This window comes from Rhinichthys klamathensis, unplaced genomic scaffold (genome assembly GCF_029890125.1).
Source record: "Rhinichthys klamathensis goyatoka isolate OS25496 unplaced genomic scaffold, OSU_Roscu_1.1 h1tg000465l_1, whole genome shotgun sequence".
Classification (NCBI taxonomy): domain Eukaryota; kingdom Metazoa; phylum Chordata; class Actinopteri; order Cypriniformes; family Leuciscidae; genus Rhinichthys; species Rhinichthys klamathensis.
In genome coordinates, this window is record NW_026606954.1 from 370,219 (window position 1) to 389,183 (window position 18,965).

The 18,965-nt window shown below is 36.0% G+C and overlaps 2 protein-coding genes across 2 annotated transcripts; one reads left to right on the forward strand and one right to left on the reverse strand.

Moving 5' to 3' along the window:
* Positions 1 to 5,279: 5,279 nt before the first annotated feature.
* Positions 5,280 to 7,131, reverse strand: LOC130071879 (SLAM family member 6-like). The gene is made up of 4 exons (XM_056236798.1): positions 7,047 to 7,131; positions 6,458 to 6,772; positions 6,138 to 6,272; positions 5,280 to 5,533 (listed from the first exon to the last, which is right to left on the reverse strand). The coding sequence occupies exons 1-4, from the start codon at positions 7,093 to 7,095 to the stop codon at positions 5,313 to 5,315; spliced, it is 720 nt and encodes a 239-aa protein (XP_056092773.1). The 5' UTR covers positions 7,096 to 7,131; the 3' UTR covers positions 5,280 to 5,312.
* A 691-nt stretch (positions 7,132 to 7,822) lies between these two features.
* LOC130071891 (uncharacterized) lies at positions 7,823 to 14,761 on the forward strand. Its single transcript, XM_056236803.1, has 4 exons — positions 7,823 to 7,959; positions 12,239 to 12,574; positions 14,064 to 14,390; positions 14,517 to 14,761. Exons 1-4 carry the CDS (start codon positions 7,908 to 7,910, stop codon positions 14,759 to 14,761), a joined length of 960 nt encoding a protein of 319 aa, XP_056092778.1. The 5' UTR covers positions 7,823 to 7,907.
* The last annotated feature ends 4,204 nt before the right edge of the window (positions 14,762 to 18,965 follow it).

Below are 18,965 nucleotides of genomic sequence, written 5' to 3' on the forward strand. Positions count from 1 at the left end.
AAGGTATGATGGTTCCATGTTCTCATTCTGTTTACGCCAAATTCTGACTCTAACATCTGAATGTCTCAACAGAAATCGAGACTCATCAGACCAGGCAACATTTTTCCAGTCTTCAACTGTTCAATTTTGGTGAGCTCTTGCAAATTGTAGCCTCTTTTTCCTATTTGTAGTGGAGATGAGTGGTACCCGGTGGAGTCTTCTGCTGTTGTAGCCCATCCGCCTCAAGGTTGTGCGTGTTGTGGCTTCACAAATGCTTTGCTGCATACCTCGGTTGTAACGAGTGGTTATTTCAGTCACTGTTGCCCTTCTATCAGCTCGAACCAGTCTGGCCATTCTCCTCTGACCTCTGGCATCAACAAGGCATTTCCGCCCACAGAACTGCCGCTCACTGGATGTTTTTTCTTTTTCGGACCATTCTCTGTAAACCCTAGAGATGGTTGTGCGTGAAAATCCCAGTAGATTAGCAGTTTCTGAAATACTCAGACCAGCCCTTCTGGCACCAACAATCATGCCACGTTCAAAGTCACTCAAATCACCTTTCTTCCCCATACTGATGCTCGGTTTGAACTGCAGGAGATTGTCTTGACCATGTCTACATGCCTAAATGCACTGAGTTGCCGCCATGTGATTGGCTGCTTAGAAATTAAGTGTTAACGAGCAGTTGGACAGGTGTACCTAATAAAGTGGCCGGTGAGTGTAGGTTGAATAAAGCATTAATCTATTGGCTAAAAAGCACGCGCAAGCCGTAGAGCAAACGAGTAAGATGATTAAATAAATGTTATTTTGTGAGTTATTCTGTTTGGTTACAAGGTGAATGTGTGATTTATAACGTTATGTGTGTTTTAAATTAGATGCAAACTTGTGAAAACAGGGAGTGTAAATGCTTTAATGTAAGATACAGACTATACCTCAAGTAGGCTACATACTTTATTCACTCTGTGAAGCTTGAAGTGCATTGATTGATTTGAGAAAATGTTTATATGAGAGAGCAGATGCATTTGTTGTGTGTAAAAATTGTTGATTTATTGTCACAATTGATTCTTACTAAAGCTGTGATTGTAAAGCATCGCATTTTGAGTGGTTACTGATAAACAAACTCCCTTTCAGGGGTACTACACAGAGACACAAGCCTCAGAGTGAACCATTCACTATCTACACTCAGGATGGTGATGCTTTTTAAGGGATCCATGTTGCTACAACAACATGTATGGTTTAATGCTAAACAAACAGTTAAAGAAAATGTTTAAGAAAAAAGTTAACAGAAGGAAAATATTAAGACTAACAACATTTTTTAAATAATCATAATTGTTTTACTTGATCCGGCACCTCCAAAATCTGATCCGGCACCTCACCTGGGTGCATCTCATACATCACTTAAAGATATTTTTGTTGTGACCTCTGTACATATGTTCAGAAAGATTAAGTATAATAACGATAATGTTGCCAATTACTTGTTATATCCATGTTACATATATTTTCCTTTGATAAAAATTAAGAAGTGAAAGAAATGCAGCTACAAACTCATTATTTGACGATGCTCTATTTGATTTGACTGCTATTCGCATTTCCAATGCAGTCGCATTGAGAATATGAACTTCGATGCACTTCCGTTAAGCAGCTTTCTGAAACTTATGCATGCTGGAATAATGTAAGTATAGTAGTATTTTAAATGGGTTGCAAATATCCTATCTATTGTTGTTCTCTGAAACGCATGCGTATGTTGGAATAGCTATAAAAGGCTGCAAACTCATATGAATACACTCGCTTGAGGTTTTTTTTTTTTTTTTTTTTTTTTACAAAAGGAAATGCACACAAAAAAATACAGGTACTGCGTTAGATTAAACTGGGAAGGGTCATAGCACTTGCACATTGTTGTCCTATTGTTAGTTTAACTGCTTCTATTGTTCTCAGTTGCTTTGGATAAAAACGTCCGCTAAATGAATAAATGTAATTGTAAATAAACTGTGGTGGAAACACATTTAGGCCAACAGAAGTTTATTTAGGAATATGAGATAAAAATTATAGGCTTATGTGACTGAATAATTCATTCGTAACTGTAATAATCTTTGGACTTGGCATCGCATCTGAAACGTTGCTCTGACTGAGTCTAATAATTTTGAAATTCGGTGTTATACAATTCCAGAGTCGAATCGGTCAAATACAAACTTGATTGTCGCTGATAGATTTAAAAGCAATACTTACAATAAACTAATATTTGAAAATCAGAAAGTCAAAAGAAACCTACCTCTCCCACGAGGTAACAATGCAAAAGGGAAGAGGAGGAGACAGAACAGGAAGTTTTGCTGATCTGTGAAATTGCAACAATTAAAGGGGAAAGCATTCACATTTCAATCAGACAGGTATCAGGTATATGAATTAACAATTTTGTGTCAATTCTACTAAACTACATATATTAAACAATGATTTCTATATCTGTTACACCTATTGTGGTGATAGAGCCCATTTCTTCGGAGATGTTTGTGTTTTTGGACATCTTTTTATTAAATGCTGCGAGAGACGCAGAAGAATTGGTGAAATATCTCACATGGCTTAAGCGGCTGATGTGCCCGGTGCGGAAACCTCCATATAGCCTACAGTGCACACACTCAAATGACTATGGCAAGAGTTTAAACTCGAATTCTGAATGTCAAGGGCTATGTTGAAATAATTGTGCGTCAAGTTAGACCTTTTATTGGGCCTAAATTCGTAATGCATAATTCCATGGTGTTATTCATGTAATGGTCACAACACATCATCAGTATGTAAATAAACAAACTGTTTCAATCATGCCCAGATGAACTAATGCAAAACGCAAGATAATAGCACATTCAGGGCCCTATTTTAACGGCCTAAGCGCAATGTCTAAATCGCAGGGCGCAAGTGCACTTAGGTCGTGTCCGAATCCACTTTTGCTAGTTTAACGACAGGAAAAATCGCCGTCGCGCCTGGCCCATGGTCTAAAACGGTTTTCTCCATTCTCTTAATGAGTAATGGCTGTGTTTTGGGCGTAATGTGCAATAAACCAATCAGAGTCTCATCTCCCATTCCCCTTAAAAGCCAGTTGAGCTCGCGCCATGGTGGATTTGCTATTTACATGACAGAATTTGCAAGCGGAATAAATGAACGCTTCTCTAGCGAGGAAACAGATCTATGGGACAAAATGTGGACCCGCATATTACTAAAGCACTCTTTAAATAACCAAAATAAATAAATATTGCGCCATTGACTTTAGACCAGGTTTTAGTTGGTCAATATCACAGTCTATTTCAGTTGCCTCAAAATAGCAACGCGCCAACAATGCGCCTGAACACACCTTGTTTTCAGACCAGCAGCCCATGGGTGCACAGATGGGTGCAAATGTATTTGCTATTTAAACAACATGGCGCAGGACGTGAAAATGATAACTGCGTCGGGCTGAATCTGGCAAAACACACTTGTGTCGCGCCAGGTGTATGATAGGGCCCTAAATCTAGACTGCCTGTATTATTGTTAGATTGCCCATATGTGGTTGAAAACCATTATTTTGTATGAAAATTAGTTAGATATATAATCTTTGGACACACTACATCAAGTCAAACCTAAACTTTAACTGACATATTTACAGGTTACATAGTGTTGCGTAGCCAGAGCTTCAGACTGACGGCAGAAAGTCGCAGCTTTCATTGGCCAAGGACCACCCAGAAGCCGTCTGACTGACAATTTCATTTTGATCCCTGCATGTTAAGGGGGATGACAATGTAAAGACTGTGTCCCTACAATAACAGACTGGCGTGCATCTAATAAACTATTCATTCCAGAACGTTTACTGCAAAAGTGGTGCCACTAACTTCACATGCTTTTGAAAATCCAGTGTTTAGTTTATCCTGATAAGCGCTCATTGTCACACTGAAACACTCTGTTTGGCATCACGATGGCTTTTTTTCCAGGTGGACCGTTAAAGAACTGCTCACTGCAGAACAAATGGGTGGAGCTTACGTCTAGCTCCTCCCTGCTAGACAACCAGTAAGAAGGAGCAAATGTAATTTGGGCTTAATGGGTGGAGCTAGAATATCTAACCAAACCCTAACCCCTACCACAACTCTATCCCTCCACCCTATTAGATGTCCATAGAGCCGGAGCTGGATGTCATTCGACAGTGATTTTGTGTGGCATATGCATTAGACGTTCAGCCAACGGTCCATGGGTGTGATGTCTGAGGCATACATTTAGATCATAAACATACTATGGTCTTTATCTATTAACGCAGTTAACAGAACACTAATGAAAAGAAAATTCCATTTTAATTTAAAAATGTAAAATTCACAGGAACAAAGTCTCCAGGAACAGTAATTTGATGATTGTGTTCGTGTCTGCCATTCAGTAAACTAGTCATGAATCATGATGTCCAGTTCAGGACAGGTGTCTCCTGAAACGAATGGCACTGCTGGAGCTCCACCTAGAGGCTGTACGTAGTAAACGATGTTGGACGAAGATATCACTGTTTTCTCCAGAGCTATATGAACTAAATTAATAACATTTTTTACAACAAAAATGAACCATCACTGAACTCACTTAAGCTGGACAATGACACTATTTTCTTCTAGATCTACTGTACATCAGAAACAGTTGTTGCATTATTTTCCTGTTATCACTGTAAAACTTTGAAAAATCTGTATTGTAAAAAGTGCTATATAAGGAAAGGTGGCTTGACTTGACTAATATCTTCATATGGCAGTAAAGAGTATAGCTCCTAGTATCCGGTTCTGAAATCTGCACAAGTTTCCTTAATGCCTATTAATAAGGCCCGCTGCTTTTAAACAAATTGAACTGTTTTTAATTTCCCAATATCCTTAATTCTTCTAGCTGCACTCATTCACAAACAGTTTGCCCAGCCATCAGATTAAACCACAGCTGTACAGATGTGAATAACTGAGACCACAAAAGTTTCGACTCACAGTCTGGAGCTGCTAGTGTGTCACATGAATTCTGTAAATCACATACCTTGAACTATATTGTTTAAGGATGGATAATAAAAGTGGACAATAGTTGTTGTAAAACTAAATCTTTATTAAAAGTCACCAAAAACATTCACCAAGAGTCATTTCAACAGAGCTTATAATTATTCTGATGCATCACGCTGCTAATTATTATTTTGTTTAGGGTAATTATGTTTGCAGTCATGAATTTAATTGAAAAGATAAATGAAAAATATATTCTGTGCAAATACAATCAATAAATGTGGATGAAAAACAATCTGTTAATAAACAGCTATGTAAGTATAGGAAATCTGTCGATTAATGCATGTTTTATTTTCATGATTATACCAGTAAACTTCAGCAAACATATCTGGAACTAAAGCTTCTGCTCATTTCACACTGCTGGTCTGGTTTGACTCCAGGAGTCTGACAGTGATGTCTGGTCTCTTCTTCTCTGGTCAGCTCACTTCTTGTAGATCTGATGTCATAAACCAGCACAGCAACAGTAGCCACGCCCACCAGAGCAGAGACGACCAATCGGATCACAGCTTCAGTGAAACCACAACAGTGGATGTGGTCTGAAAAAAAAAGAAAAAAGCTGAATCAGAATTGTGCATTTAGTTCTTTTTTTAAATACTTTTTGCTAGTATTGTTTAAAATAATTAATATAATATAATTCTAGAGTCTAGTTCTAGTTCTTTAACCTCAGCTCTAAACCTGTGATTATGTGACTCTTTCTCCAAGATTTTTTTCTGCACTAATGTTTTCTAAAGCAACACCCCACTCACTTGCGCGCGCACACACACCTGCTTCACGTCTCTGTCGCTCTTCTGCGGTCTGTTCTGTTCCAGTTACAGTAAATCACAAAAGAAAAAACAGCAAATGCAACTCATTGTTTCTATGAATGCATGAGCCGATCAAATGTAAACCTTGAATGCAATGCAAGTTGCTTTGGATTAAATCCTCTGTCAAATGCATTAATGCATTGTTAATAAAAATCTTGCTATATTAATTGGTTTATGTGGTTGATGGTTCAGCACGCATCAGCAGTGACAACACCTATGAATATGTTTGGTCACAAGTGCACGAGTGTTTCCGTTCTGACATAATCTTTTTAAGCTTTACAGGAACTAATATCACACTGACTGAAAACATTTAACAGAGTAAGAGTGAGTGACGTACCTGAACTTGGCTGATAGAGTTCAGTAATGTTGGCATCCTGAGTCTGGATGACGGATGAATTGTTCACAGCACAGCTGGACGAGAAAAAGTTGGAGCTTGATGATCTTTCTGTTGATGAAGTACTTTGAGCAGACTCTGATAATGGCAGATGATACTGTGAAATTAGTCTCATCAAACACACTCCTGCTCTTTATTTATAGTAGATCCATATTTTAAACGGAATTAAAGCCAGTAACAAAATTAAATGTGCATGTAAGGAATCTCAAAAATTAAAAGATATACCAAGAATGGTCATGCTACCACTGTTATTCTCTACTCACCATAGACTGTGAGATTGAAACTCATGTAGCTGGCCTCTTTGCTGATAACTGTTACTTTATAAAGTCCAGAGTCTGAGATTCTGGTGTTTGTGATGGTCAGAGATCCAGTTTGATCCAGTTTCAGTCTGTCAGTGAATTTCTCATCAGGACCATCATACGTCAAGCTGGTTTGTGTGAGTCTGCTGACTTCAGCGATTCGAGTGCTTTCAAACATCCACTGTATGTACAAATATTTCTGTGTTTCAATGACATCAGTGTTTAGAGTGACAGAATCTCCCTCCATCACTGACACTGACTTCACTGCATCTGACATGTCTAGAGAAAAAAAGGAAACATATTTTGTAACAGACAAAAAAAAAAGAAAGAAGATGTTTGTTATTAATGACCAAACTATCACTTATAATTATAATTATCCGTTAAAGTGATTTTTATTATGCAGACATTTTCTTAGACGAATAAAGTTACAGATTCTGTTTTGGAATCCCTTCCACAAAATTTCTCAACTTATATTAATAAAAGATATTAAAGAGAGAAGATATTGAGAAATGTTTTATGAGAACCACTATAATGCAAATTGTTTATAACTTACCAAACAGACGCCACAAGCTCAAAAAGAACCAAATAAAAGCATTAACCATATTCCTTAGCCGTTTGTCTTCAACCGTAATCACGCAGTAAACCTTTAGCCTACATTTCACATCACATCTTAGTTCACATGAACAAATTGTAGGCGTTCCCACTGCGGGTTGCCAGCGGATGTCAAACGTATTGATTACGTTTTCTTACAGTTAAAAGTAAACGCTTTTAAAGGGGGGAGGTCAGGGGGGTGTTCGTGTTAAACGAACCAGGAAAATGTGTGCTCTTGATTCTTTGCCAGATGGCTTTCATATGCGTATATAGCCTACTTCATATACTGCTCCCTCATTAAGCAGGGGCTATCAGTGTAGGCTATAGCCTGTCCAGTTGAGAGAGCAGCGGGTCTACATTACGTAGGCAAGGCTATGTGTAAAATGTTTTAGCTACACTTTGTCCTACTTTTTTATGAGGTTGCAATTTCGTATGAATTCGAACAATGCGAGTCGTAGGAAAACGTCCAAGTGGGGGTTGAAAAAAAAAAAATAGCCTAAAATGAGAATATAGTTTTAACAGCCATCCGCCAAAACATAAATTAGTGACGAATTGTCACGTGATTGTATTACAACTTTTGGTAATATAGCTGTAGGCATTCTTCTAGGCAACAAATGCTATGTCATCATACAACTCCTCAAGCTCGCGACGTTTACTGTGTTTGATGACAGCAGGGTGTCATCAAGGAAGAACAGAGTCAGTAGGCTAGTTTGCTGGGCGTAGGCTACGTGGTGGACGACGAACAAGCGGATTCTAAAATAAACTAATTCATTCTAATGAATCATCTTTTTTTAATTCAGATTCTTCACAACCCTACAACAAGATGCGGCACATAGGCATACTATTACTCTTTCTATGCTTGTTATTAATCTACGGTAGGCTAAGTCTCTTTTTTTCCTTTCGGTTTCGAAACACGAAGCCATTTCTACGCCAAATGTATGGAAATTAATAATGAACATTAGCCTAGTGAATAATGTCATATAGGCCTATGTGATCCGTGGTCATCGAATTTGAATCCACTGCTGCCGAAATTGACTATGAAACAGGGGTCTGTGGTAGTCAAGTCAGTGAAAAGTGAAAATCATTCGAACTTCCCGGATTAATAACTCGTGAACTAAACTTTGTTACTACACGAATAACAGCTCTTTTTAATCGCCGTAACGTAGACAAGCAGCTACAACATAATTTTCTTCGAAACGAGCTTTCCTTCGCAGTGGACAAAATACACTGATCTTTATGCGCATCTGAGAGACAGATCCAAAGGGACCGTCTGTAAAGTGCAAAACCAGAAAAGCGTTAGGCATAGCCTACTACAAACACAATCTGTCCTGATGGTTTTGAAAAAGTATTTTTGCATAACTTGATTTTTATTTTTGGAAAATATTCAATAACTTCATTGTAATGCACTGCATTGTTGCCAAATTCAGTTATACTACAACACTTATTTTGGAAAAATATATTTTTACATAATTTTTATGATTTTTATTTATGGTATATATTCAATTGCTTCACTGTAATTCACTGTATTGTTGCTACATTAAGTTCATACATCACTGCTGTCCTGTTAGTTATGCATTTCAGGCATTATTATGGTTCGAGTCATACTTACAGGGCTGAGAACAATGTTATTGATCATGTCAAATCTGCCCCATGTAAAATTAAGAGCGGAATCCCTCAGGGAACCATACTGGGGCCTATTCTCTTCAGCCTGTATGTGAACGAGCTGCCTGAAGTGCGTCCTGAAGTTGGCATTCAGATGTATGCAGATGACACTGTGGTTTATGTGTCTGGCAGTGGCAAAAGCCCTGCTGTTATCAACAGTACACTGACCAAAAGTCTTGAGAAAGTGTTTAATTGGCTAAACAAATCCTGTTTAACCCTTTGATGCGCAAGCTATGGATACCCCTTCTAATGCGCAACATGGGTCTAAAAAGACCCGTATTCATTTCCTATGTTATTTCAGTGATGGCTGAATGTTTCTTTGCTGAATCTTTAAAATATATGTATTTTATCATTTGTTATTCCAGGTATTGATTAAATATCTTGTTTTTGATTTCCACAAATCATTATGTTTATGTTTCCTTTCTTACTTTATAAACAAACACAGTTTTTGTATTTCTACATCAATTTTACATACACGGGTCTAAAAAAGACCCGTATTCATTTCCTATGTTATTTCAATCATGGCTGAGTGTTTCTTTGCTGAATCTTTAAAATATATGCATTTTATCATTTGTTATTCCAGGTATTCATTAAATATCTTTGTTTTTGATTTCCACAAATCATTATGTTTATGTTTTCTTTCTTACTTTATAAACAAACACAGTTTTTGTATTTCTACATCAATTTTACATACACGGGTCTAAAATGACCGTATTCATTTCCTATGTTATTTCAGGTGGCTTTGACAGTTACAGATTTTAAAATCAAAAGGCGGGGAAAAAAGGACCCTAAACTCTTAACACATCGAACCATTTCAGCATAATGGCTTATTCAAGACTATATGGTTCTTAATAGAACTTTTAGGCCTATTACATGTAAATAAGCTTTAAAGGGGCATTTGGCAACTATTTCAACTTAATAAAACCGTTTAGAAATCATTTGGATGGTTTAATAACCTGTTCTGGTGAAAATGGTGACTTTCTCTGCTCCCCCCAACGTTCCTAGGCGGAAAACCAACCTTGCAACATGGGGACTAACGTCCCAGTAAGTTGGAAACAGGAAGTCTTGTGAGAAGCGAGAACGAGTGAGAAACGCTAAATGCTTTATGGCAATTCGACATAAACACACACGCCGCCCTCACTGTGTATGATGTATTACCCACCTCGGTATAGCTCCACACGATAAAGTTGGCCGGCTCCGATAATAACAAATGCACATGAGCAGCGGTAGAAAGGGGGAGGAGGGGCCGCAAGTGAGTTTTTTTTACAACATTGTTGTGAAATATACGTCCCACAGCTGTAGGGGGAGCTCGTTGAGAAAACATGCGACAACAAAAGTGAAGATCAGCGAAGAAATAGCTAGAGTTGCTGAGTTCCCCTTTAAAAACCCATCTTTTTTTAGTGTAGCTAACATTAGCTAGCTAGAATAGAATAGGTCGACAGCTAGCTAGCTAATAGTATTGGATATGTTTCTCTTTCTCACAAGTAATTTCTCACTAGGATTTCATGGTCAAGTAACCATAGCCTAATATTCAAATATTATGTCCAGTTATCTTTTACAAAATATCAAATATTTTCTGTGGTTAAAATAAAATAAGACTTGCATCAAATATACAAAAGCAGCAGTGTTGAGTTGTGAAATGTGTGGCAGGTGAATAGTATTATGTAATAATACTATAGTAATAGTATTTATGCAGTAAATATGTTCCTACTTGCAAATATGTGCAAATATCAAAGGTTTCTATATGGGTCATTTTTGACCCATGTATGTAAAATGTATGTAGAAATACAAAAACTCTGTTTGTATATAAAGTAAGAAAGAAAACATAAATATCAATATTTAATGAATATCTGGAATAACAAATGATAAAATGCATATATTTTAAAGATTCAGCAAAGAAACACTCAGCCATGATTGAAATAACATAGGAAATGAATACGGGTCTTTTTAGACCCGTGTATGTAAAATTGATGTAGAAATACAAAAACTGTGTTTGTTTATAAAGTAAGAAAGGAAACATAAACATAATGATTTGTGGAAATCAAAAACAAGATATTTAATGAATACCTGGAATAACAAATGATAAAATACATATATTTTAAAGATTCAGCAAAGAAAACACTCAGCCATCACTGAAATAACATAGGAAATGAATACGGGTCTTTTTAGACCCATGTTGCGCATTAGAAGGGTTGTGATACAAAAACTATTTTTATTCAAAAAGTAAGAAAGTAAAAATAAAAATAAGGATTTGTGATGATCAAAAACAAGTTAATTGAGGAATACCTGGAATACTGAATGATGAAATTAATTTCTTGCAAAGATATAGACAATTAAAACTCAGTCGGGTCTATTTAGACCCATGTTGTGCATCAAAGGGTTAACACTTAATCTGAAGAAAACTAAATCCATGTCTTTTTTTTATAAAAAGAACTCAGACAATAAATGACCTTAACATCAAAATGAATGGGGAACTTATCGATCAGGTAGAACAAGACAAATATTTAGGAGTAATTTTAGATTCTCAGCTAAACTTTAAAAGTCATGTCAAAAACATCTCAAGAAACATGAAGGCCAGTATTACCTGTTTCAGAATGATCAGGAGCTGTCTAACAATAAAAGAAAAGGCCAATATCACTTGATTTTATGGCTGAATATTGGACCAACTAACGTTGGAAGTGAAATTAACTCTATCTTCTAGCATATGTATCTCATACCATTATGTTTTATGATGTTATATGCTAGTTTTTCATTGATCCTTTCGATTCCATACACCCTCAAATATAATGAGGCCTTGAACATTCAAATTTGATGTAGTTTTTGGTTGATAAAAAGCTTACTGACTGTTTTTAGTAAACAGTGCATCTTCATCGATAGAATCTGGTTTGCTAAATATACAAAAACGTACTTTACATACTAATACCCAATTGTGCAGTGCTGGCAATAAGTCCAACAGAGATAACATACTGCAAAAAAAATCCTATTCTTGATGAGTATTTTTGTTCTGAGACAAGATGCATTTATTTGAGAAGCATGCAGGAGACTTTGTTGTTTCAGATAATGCAAATTTAGTTTATTGTTTCACTTGTAAAAACTAAGAGAAACAAATAAAAAACACTGTTAGTGCAGTAAGACAATATATTTATTTTCAAGATACAATCTGAAAAGTGTTAATCGCTTATGCAGTGTTGCTTCTCAAGTACATTTATATTGCAATGCTTAGCTATTTGTTGTGTATGCTCTTAAATTTCGTATTTATAACTGGGGTGCATTTTTCAAAAAACGACTATGGTCGCAAGTTTAGTTGTTACCAACAGATTTCATTGAAACTTGCTATTGTAGTTTTGTTAGTACTTTTGGGAAACACACCTGAATCTGATTACCTGAACAGTAATCCATCTGTTGTTGTTTTTTTCTTTTCAGCAGCTAACACAATGATCATTTAGCTGAAGTTAGTGTGGTATCATAAAACTGGTTCTGTTTGTATTCCAGGTGTGTCTGATACAGATACGGATGAATCTGAGCCTGCGTCAGTGATGGAGGGAGATTCTGTTACTCTACACACTAATCTTACTGAAATACGGAACGATGATACCATACTGTGGCTGTTTGGACCTAAAGATTCTGTCATATCTCAAATAACGAGAAAGGACGACTTGACTCCAGTTTATTTTACTGATGATGAGAGATTCAGAGGCAGATTACAGGTGGACCAAAAGACTGGATCTCTCACCGTCAGAAACACCAGACTCAGACACTCGGGACAATATAAACTCTACATCTCTAGAAAAAAGACTACGACAAAGATATTTAATGTTACTGTCACTGGTGAGTATATCAAGTCTTTCATTATAACAATGATCATGTGTTAATAATATGGTAATTTTAAACTCCTAATATGAACATGAACACTATTCATATTTACCCTGTGTTAGTATTTATGATTATTCAGATTTCATTATTTCAAACCACACATCTGAATATGACTCATGTGGGTGGATGAAAAATAAGTTTAAACAAAAGATATTTTTAAAAAATCTCTCTTTAAATCTAACATTTCAAAGTGTTTAAATTCACTACTGTTGTTTACTGTTTTCGTGTCAGGTGGTACAACCAAATAATTGTAAGAAAAATAAAACACACACATATATATATATTAGAACAATAATAAAAAAATAGGATGAGAAGAGGTGATCTTAGCTTAAATGTAATATTTATTTATATTAAATAGTCATATTGTCACGAATTGCGTGGAAGCAAAGGCGGTAGTCGGATCTAAATGCAGCAGAAAACTTTAATAATACAGACTTGGGTAACTTAGTAAACTCAGAACAGACAAGACACTCGTGGTACGTAAAAACATACAATAACTGACCAAGACAGGGCAGAAACACAGGGCTTAAATAATCAGAGACAAACGAGCAGACAGGATAACAAGGGGGCGTGGATAACAAGAAACACCTGGGATAACTAATGAACAAGACAGGGAACCACAGAACATGACAGGACACAAAACCACATCGTAACACATAAAGACATTCATTTCAGTTACACCACCTAATCTTACATTGAACTGGCATCTATTTGGATGTCTGTAGCTTTTACATATGCGAGTAAGTTCATACATTACATTTTTAAATACAATAAAGAAGATTGCATTTTCCTAGTTTTACATTGGTTGTACCACCTGACACGGAAAGTGTACCAACCACCCATAATTGAAAGTAGCTGTTTTTATCAGTATTTGAGAGGTATCTATACAAACCTTTTCACTTTTCCACAAGGATCACTTGGGCTTCTCTGGTTGATGCATTTTCATGCGTACTGTCATTATTGTCAATTCATAATAAAAGACCCATGTTGGCAGTTGCGCTACCCTGACACATTTGAGAATATACAAATGACCGGAAAAAAGTTTTTCAATTATTTTTACAGCATTAAAACTACTGATATTTATAGAATTTGTTTATATGAAAGGTTTCAAAAAAAATTACCATAGTATTTTCTTTTCTTATTAAAACACCATATTAAATAGTTTTCTTAGTCTGTTAATTTCTGCGAACAGTTTCGTTCTGGGGCTTTAAGATATCCAACACATAACATAATGTTTATTATTTGAATGTGCTGAAATTGAATTCAAACTAAATAGGTTTAAGAGAATAAAGTGATACATGTCATGAATTTATCAAAGTATTTCAAAAGAAGTGAGAGTTTCCAGATTTTGCAGCACACAAGCAGGATTTCATAATCCTAACCGACTAACTCGTACAAAATTTATGATGAAACGTTGTGAAAAACTTTTCTGCTTGATTTGCAGTTGTGGTTGGTGAGATAGATGGACTGAAGTTACTGTCAGTGTCAGTGATGGAGGGAGAGTCTGTCACTCTAAACACTGATGCTGAAATGCACAAAGATGATCTGATGCTGTGGAGGTTTGGAGATAAAGGAATTCTCCTGGCTAAAATTGATGTGGAAACTAAAGAGACCTCATTAAACGATGCTGATGAGAGATTCAGAGACCGACTGAAACTGGATCAAACTGGATCTCTGACTATCACTAACACTAGAACCACAGACACTGGACTTTATGAACTACAGATCAGAGGCCGTGAGAGCTCGCAGCGATTCCTTCTTTCTGTCAATGGTGAGTCACTCTGAGTAACTGAGAGAGCTAGTCTTTCAATGTAACGGCATACAGTATTATGAGCATTTATTTGAAGTCATTTCAGACCATCACATTGACTGACACTTTCACTATTTCTCTTTATAGCTGTCCCAGATCCAGGTCTTTCTTCGGGTGCAATAGCAGGAATATGTTTTGGTGTTTTAGTTGCTGTTCTTCTGTTCGCAGCTGCTTTTATTTACTACCGCTGGAGGATCTCTAAATTAAAAAAGCAAATGGGTCAGTATTATACCGGTATACTTCAAACAGTATCTGCATCTCCTGCAAACTTTCTAAAACTGGAGGATGGCTGGGGACACTGGTCTGCAGAGTTTAGCTTCAACCCTAATTAAACACACACTTCAGGCTTATTTGAAAACCGCATGTGGTTCACACTGACACTATCCCATAATATTGCTTCGGAGCGGTCTTTGAGGCTCAGCGTAATCTGTCATGCATCACGTTCAGGAACATTTAATTAGATTGTTAAACATAAAGTGTTGCACATTTTAAAAACACTTGCGATCTTCACATCCACTTCAACACTTTGGAAACTCTGGCCAAACTCTGGAAATACGTTGTGTAAGCAGACAAGCTGTCAACCGAACAGACCACAAGTGTGAGTATTTGGACAGGTCTTTGTTTCACATCCTTCCATTCAGCTCACTTTGAAGGATACATCAAGTTTATCCTCCGCGTTCTTCAATCGCCCACAATCCTTTGCACACATTCTACTTCACAAAAAACAACTGACGTAAAATGAGTCAGCACTGAGCTTGTCTGAGTTCATTATGAAATGTAAGACAAAAGTAAAGTTTTGGAGATGAAGGCATGCTATCTTTTGCTTTGGTGTAAATTAATAACTTAACACTAAACTGACAATAATGTAAGCCACTGACCAAAGACGGCTGTCATTCACTGTATTATATGAATGGGAAGCCAGTTCATTGAAAGATTTTTCCAAAATTAAGTTTTAATAGTATTTTCGTGCCATGACCATGGTGGCGTGAACATGTGTGACGTAGCCATACGCTCTTATTAGACCGTCTCATTCTAGCGTTTAATACTAAGGAGGAGTCTAGCATACAAGCCTCTGAAGGACTAGACTAGGACTCAGCCTCAATAGCCTTCCGTTTGAGAAGCATCTGATTTTTAAGGGATCCTGAACACATTGATTAGCTGGTTCAAGTCTGGTTTGTTTGGGTTGGCGCTGTACTCTCCAGGACAGTGGGTCAGGAGCAGGATTAAAGTTATTTGGTATACATTTTAGTCCTTATTTTGAATAACTTGTTTTTCCAGTAACCATTGTATTAGGGAGATTTGAGTAATTCAATACATTTCTGAATAATTCACAGCACATAATCTCATTTCAGTTTAATTCAAAGGATTAATTCTTCATTTAGGATCCATCATTCCTTTTCTGCATGTCATCAAAGCCAGAATTTTGACTATGACATTAACCCCTTCGCTGTCACCCCCCTTTTTGAGAATGGGGGTTAAAATGCACTATTCAAACTTAAATGGTTGTAATTCAAGAATGCTTTGGAATATAGACCTAAGTTTGGTATTGTTTTAAAGGAAACACTCAGCAGATTATTGCTGAAGTGAAAACACTTAAAAAAATGAAAGTATGAAAAAGTTATGGAAGTTTAAATTTACAGTAAATCAAAAATACTGTACTATATATATTTTTATTTTATAAAAAATATATATTTTACAAAATATTTTTTACTCTAAAATTACTTTAAAATCAAAAAATCAAAAGCTATATATCTAACCAAGTAGTGTTCCAAATTCGAAGTTGATATCACAAAAATTGAAGTTCCCATGAGATTTTGTTAGGCGTAGTACCAGAAATAGCCACCGGGTGACATACATTCCATTGAATTTAGTTGTATAAGGCATTCTGCCTTAACAAATTAATCAATTTCTGTCCAAATATCAATTCTGTCACAAAATTTGGAACCTTGAGACTTAGACCGTTCTGACAATATGTGTTTTGTCAAGATTAGAATAGGTTTTGATCATAAATTATGAAATATAATGATGCCCAAAAGGGGAGGAGCCTGATAAAATAATTTAGAGTACTGTTTCTATGGTAACGTAACGTTCAATTTCAAAATGGTTTTCACAGGATGAATTCTGAGTTTGTAAGCTTTCAAATGATACCTAATTTATGATAACTACTAAAATTAAATGTGATGTAATAAAAAAGGCGATAAAAAATATATGATTATATTTTAGAGGATAATATATATATTATACTTTTTAGAGGATAATATTATATTATAATTTTTTATTGAAAAATACTAGATTATATGTTTTATGATGAACTTCTAGCATGAAAACCAAAGTTTCAATTATTAAAGGTGTGTGCGTCAACTTTTTGTGACAAAGGTCAGAACTCCTGTTATGATGCAGATTTTTTTGAGGTGCACTCTTGTCAAAAAATCATCGGTTACTCTTCCTACATAATGTGTAGCAAAAAACAGCAGTCAAATAGCTATTTAGGAGTCTTAGACCTTTCCAACCATATATAGTTTGTCATAATTAGATTAGGATTTAATTGTAATATAGCGAAGTAAAGTTAAGCGTCCCGTATACGGTGACAGTTAAGGGGTTAAACAAAAGTGTCTCCATTAAACTAACATTTTTGCCCTTTTTGAATTTAGATGGGATTGAATTGAAAATTAATTTGACCATCATGGTTTGTTTACCAAAATACATTTATTTATTGTTTATTTTGAATAGGGACAGATACAAAAAAAAACATCGATTATTACTTTTAAAAAAATCAGATGCCTGTTTATAGCCGTGGCTAATTTGCAACATCTGTTCCTTTAAGGGCTTTTAACAGTTAAGATAATGAAGGAGTACAAAATGTACAGTGAATAGAATAAAATGTCCAGAAACCAGTCAGCACTAATAAAAGTTAGTGTAGTAAATGAACACATTCACTCAAACTCACACAGATGCACACACGGATATACATTTCATATGGCATGATCACACTGCTGCTGTTGTATGAACCAGGCTTTTGTTTGTTTTTTGAAGGTGGACAGTTTAGTTAAAGTCTTTATATTTGTAGGAAGACAGTTCCACAGATTGGCTCCTTTCACAGAAAAAAACATTTTGGGCAAAAGATGTTCTACAAAATGGAACTTTACAGTCTCCACATGTAGCAGCTTTTGTTGATCTGGAGGGTTCCAGCCTGTTCACACATTTACAAGGTGGCTCATGTGCAAGCCCAGTCAAACATTTAAAAAACAACTTTATATGTCTAAGATTAACAAAATTAACAACGTTTAAGATTTTATATTTACCTAAAATGTAACAGTTATGGAATCAAATGGGATTTTTATCTAACATTTTTAGGGCACTGTTATAAGCCTCTCAATAGGCTTTATGGTAGTTTGGCTGGTCTGAGACCAAACAGTGGTGCAGTACGACAGGTGGGACAGGATCATAGTGTTCAGAAAGACATGAGCACATTCAAATGTTAGACAGCTCCTGATCATTCTGAAACAGTTCATACTGGCCTTCATGTTTCTTGAGATGTTTTTGACATGACTTTTAAAGTTTAGCTGAGAATCTAAAATTACTTCTAAATATTTTTCTTGTTCTACCTGATCGATAAGTTCCCCATTCATTTTGATGTTAAGGTCATTTATTGTCTGAGTTCTTTTTATAAAAAAAGACATGGATTTAGTTTTCTTCAGATTAAGTGTTAAACAGGATTTGTTTAGCCAATTAAACACTTTCTCAAGACTTTTGGTCAGTGTACTGTTGATAACAGCAGGGCTTTTGCCACTGCCAGACACATAAACCACAGTGTCATCTGCATACATCTGAATGCCAACTTCAGGACACACTTCAGGCAGCTTGTTCACATACAGGCTGAAGAGAATAGGCCCCAGTATGGTTCCCTGAGGGATTCCGCTCTTAATTTTACATGGGGCAGATTTGACATGATCAATAACATTGTTCTCAGCCCTGTAAGTATGACTCGAACCATAAAAATGCCTGGTGTGACGTATTAAAGGATGACAATTTTGAGATAAGATTGCTATGGTTTACTGTATCGAATGCCCTCTTTAAGTCCAGGAATACTGCACCCACAATGTTTCCTTTATCAAGCGGCTGCACAATATTTTCCAGTAATGCGCAGATAGCTGATTCAGTGGAATGGTTCTGTCTGAAACCATACTGTTGAGGGTGTATATACTGATTTGTTTCTAAATATTGAGTCAGCTGTTCTGAAACAATTTTTTTCTAGTATTTTTGACATTACCGGAACTAGACTATTCCTGGACTTAAAGATGGGTTTAACCAGTGCCTTTTTACAAGCATCTGGAAATATTCCAGTTTTAATAGAGACATTTATAATGTGGGTCAAAGGTTGGATGATAATTTGAGGGAAAGTTGTATCTATGTTGTTGTCTTTGGATAAATTGGTATTCAGGTCTGAAATACCACTGCCTGATCCACTTGTCTAATTTTAAAGGAATTCTCATTTGCTGATGACGATATATTTAAGTTGCTACTATTGGGCTCGCC

Excerpts from the sequence above, each read along its gene's own strand:
- LOC130071879 (XM_056236798.1), bottom strand. The coding sequence starts at position 7,095 with ATGGTTAATGCTTTTATTTGGTTCTTTTTGAGCTTGTGGCGTCTGTTT. Across the intron at positions 6,273-6,457 it reads TTTCAATCTCACAGTCTATG|AGTCTGCTCAAAGTACTTCA; the intron begins GTGAGTAGAGAA and ends TGCCATTATCAG. Across the intron at positions 5,534-6,137 it reads ACTCTATCAGCCAAGTTCAG|ACCACATCCACTGTTGTGGT; the intron begins GTACGTCACTCA and ends TTTTTTTTTCAG.
- LOC130071891 (XM_056236803.1), top strand. The coding sequence starts at position 7,908 with ATGCGGCACATAGGCATACTATTACTCTTTCTATGCTTGTTATTAATC. Across the intron at positions 7,960-12,238 it reads ATGCTTGTTATTAATCTACG|GTGTGTCTGATACAGATACG; the intron begins GTAGGCTAAGTC and ends TTTGTATTCCAG. Across the intron at positions 12,575-14,063 it reads ATTTAATGTTACTGTCACTG|TTGTGGTTGGTGAGATAGAT; the intron begins GTGAGTATATCA and ends CTTGATTTGCAG.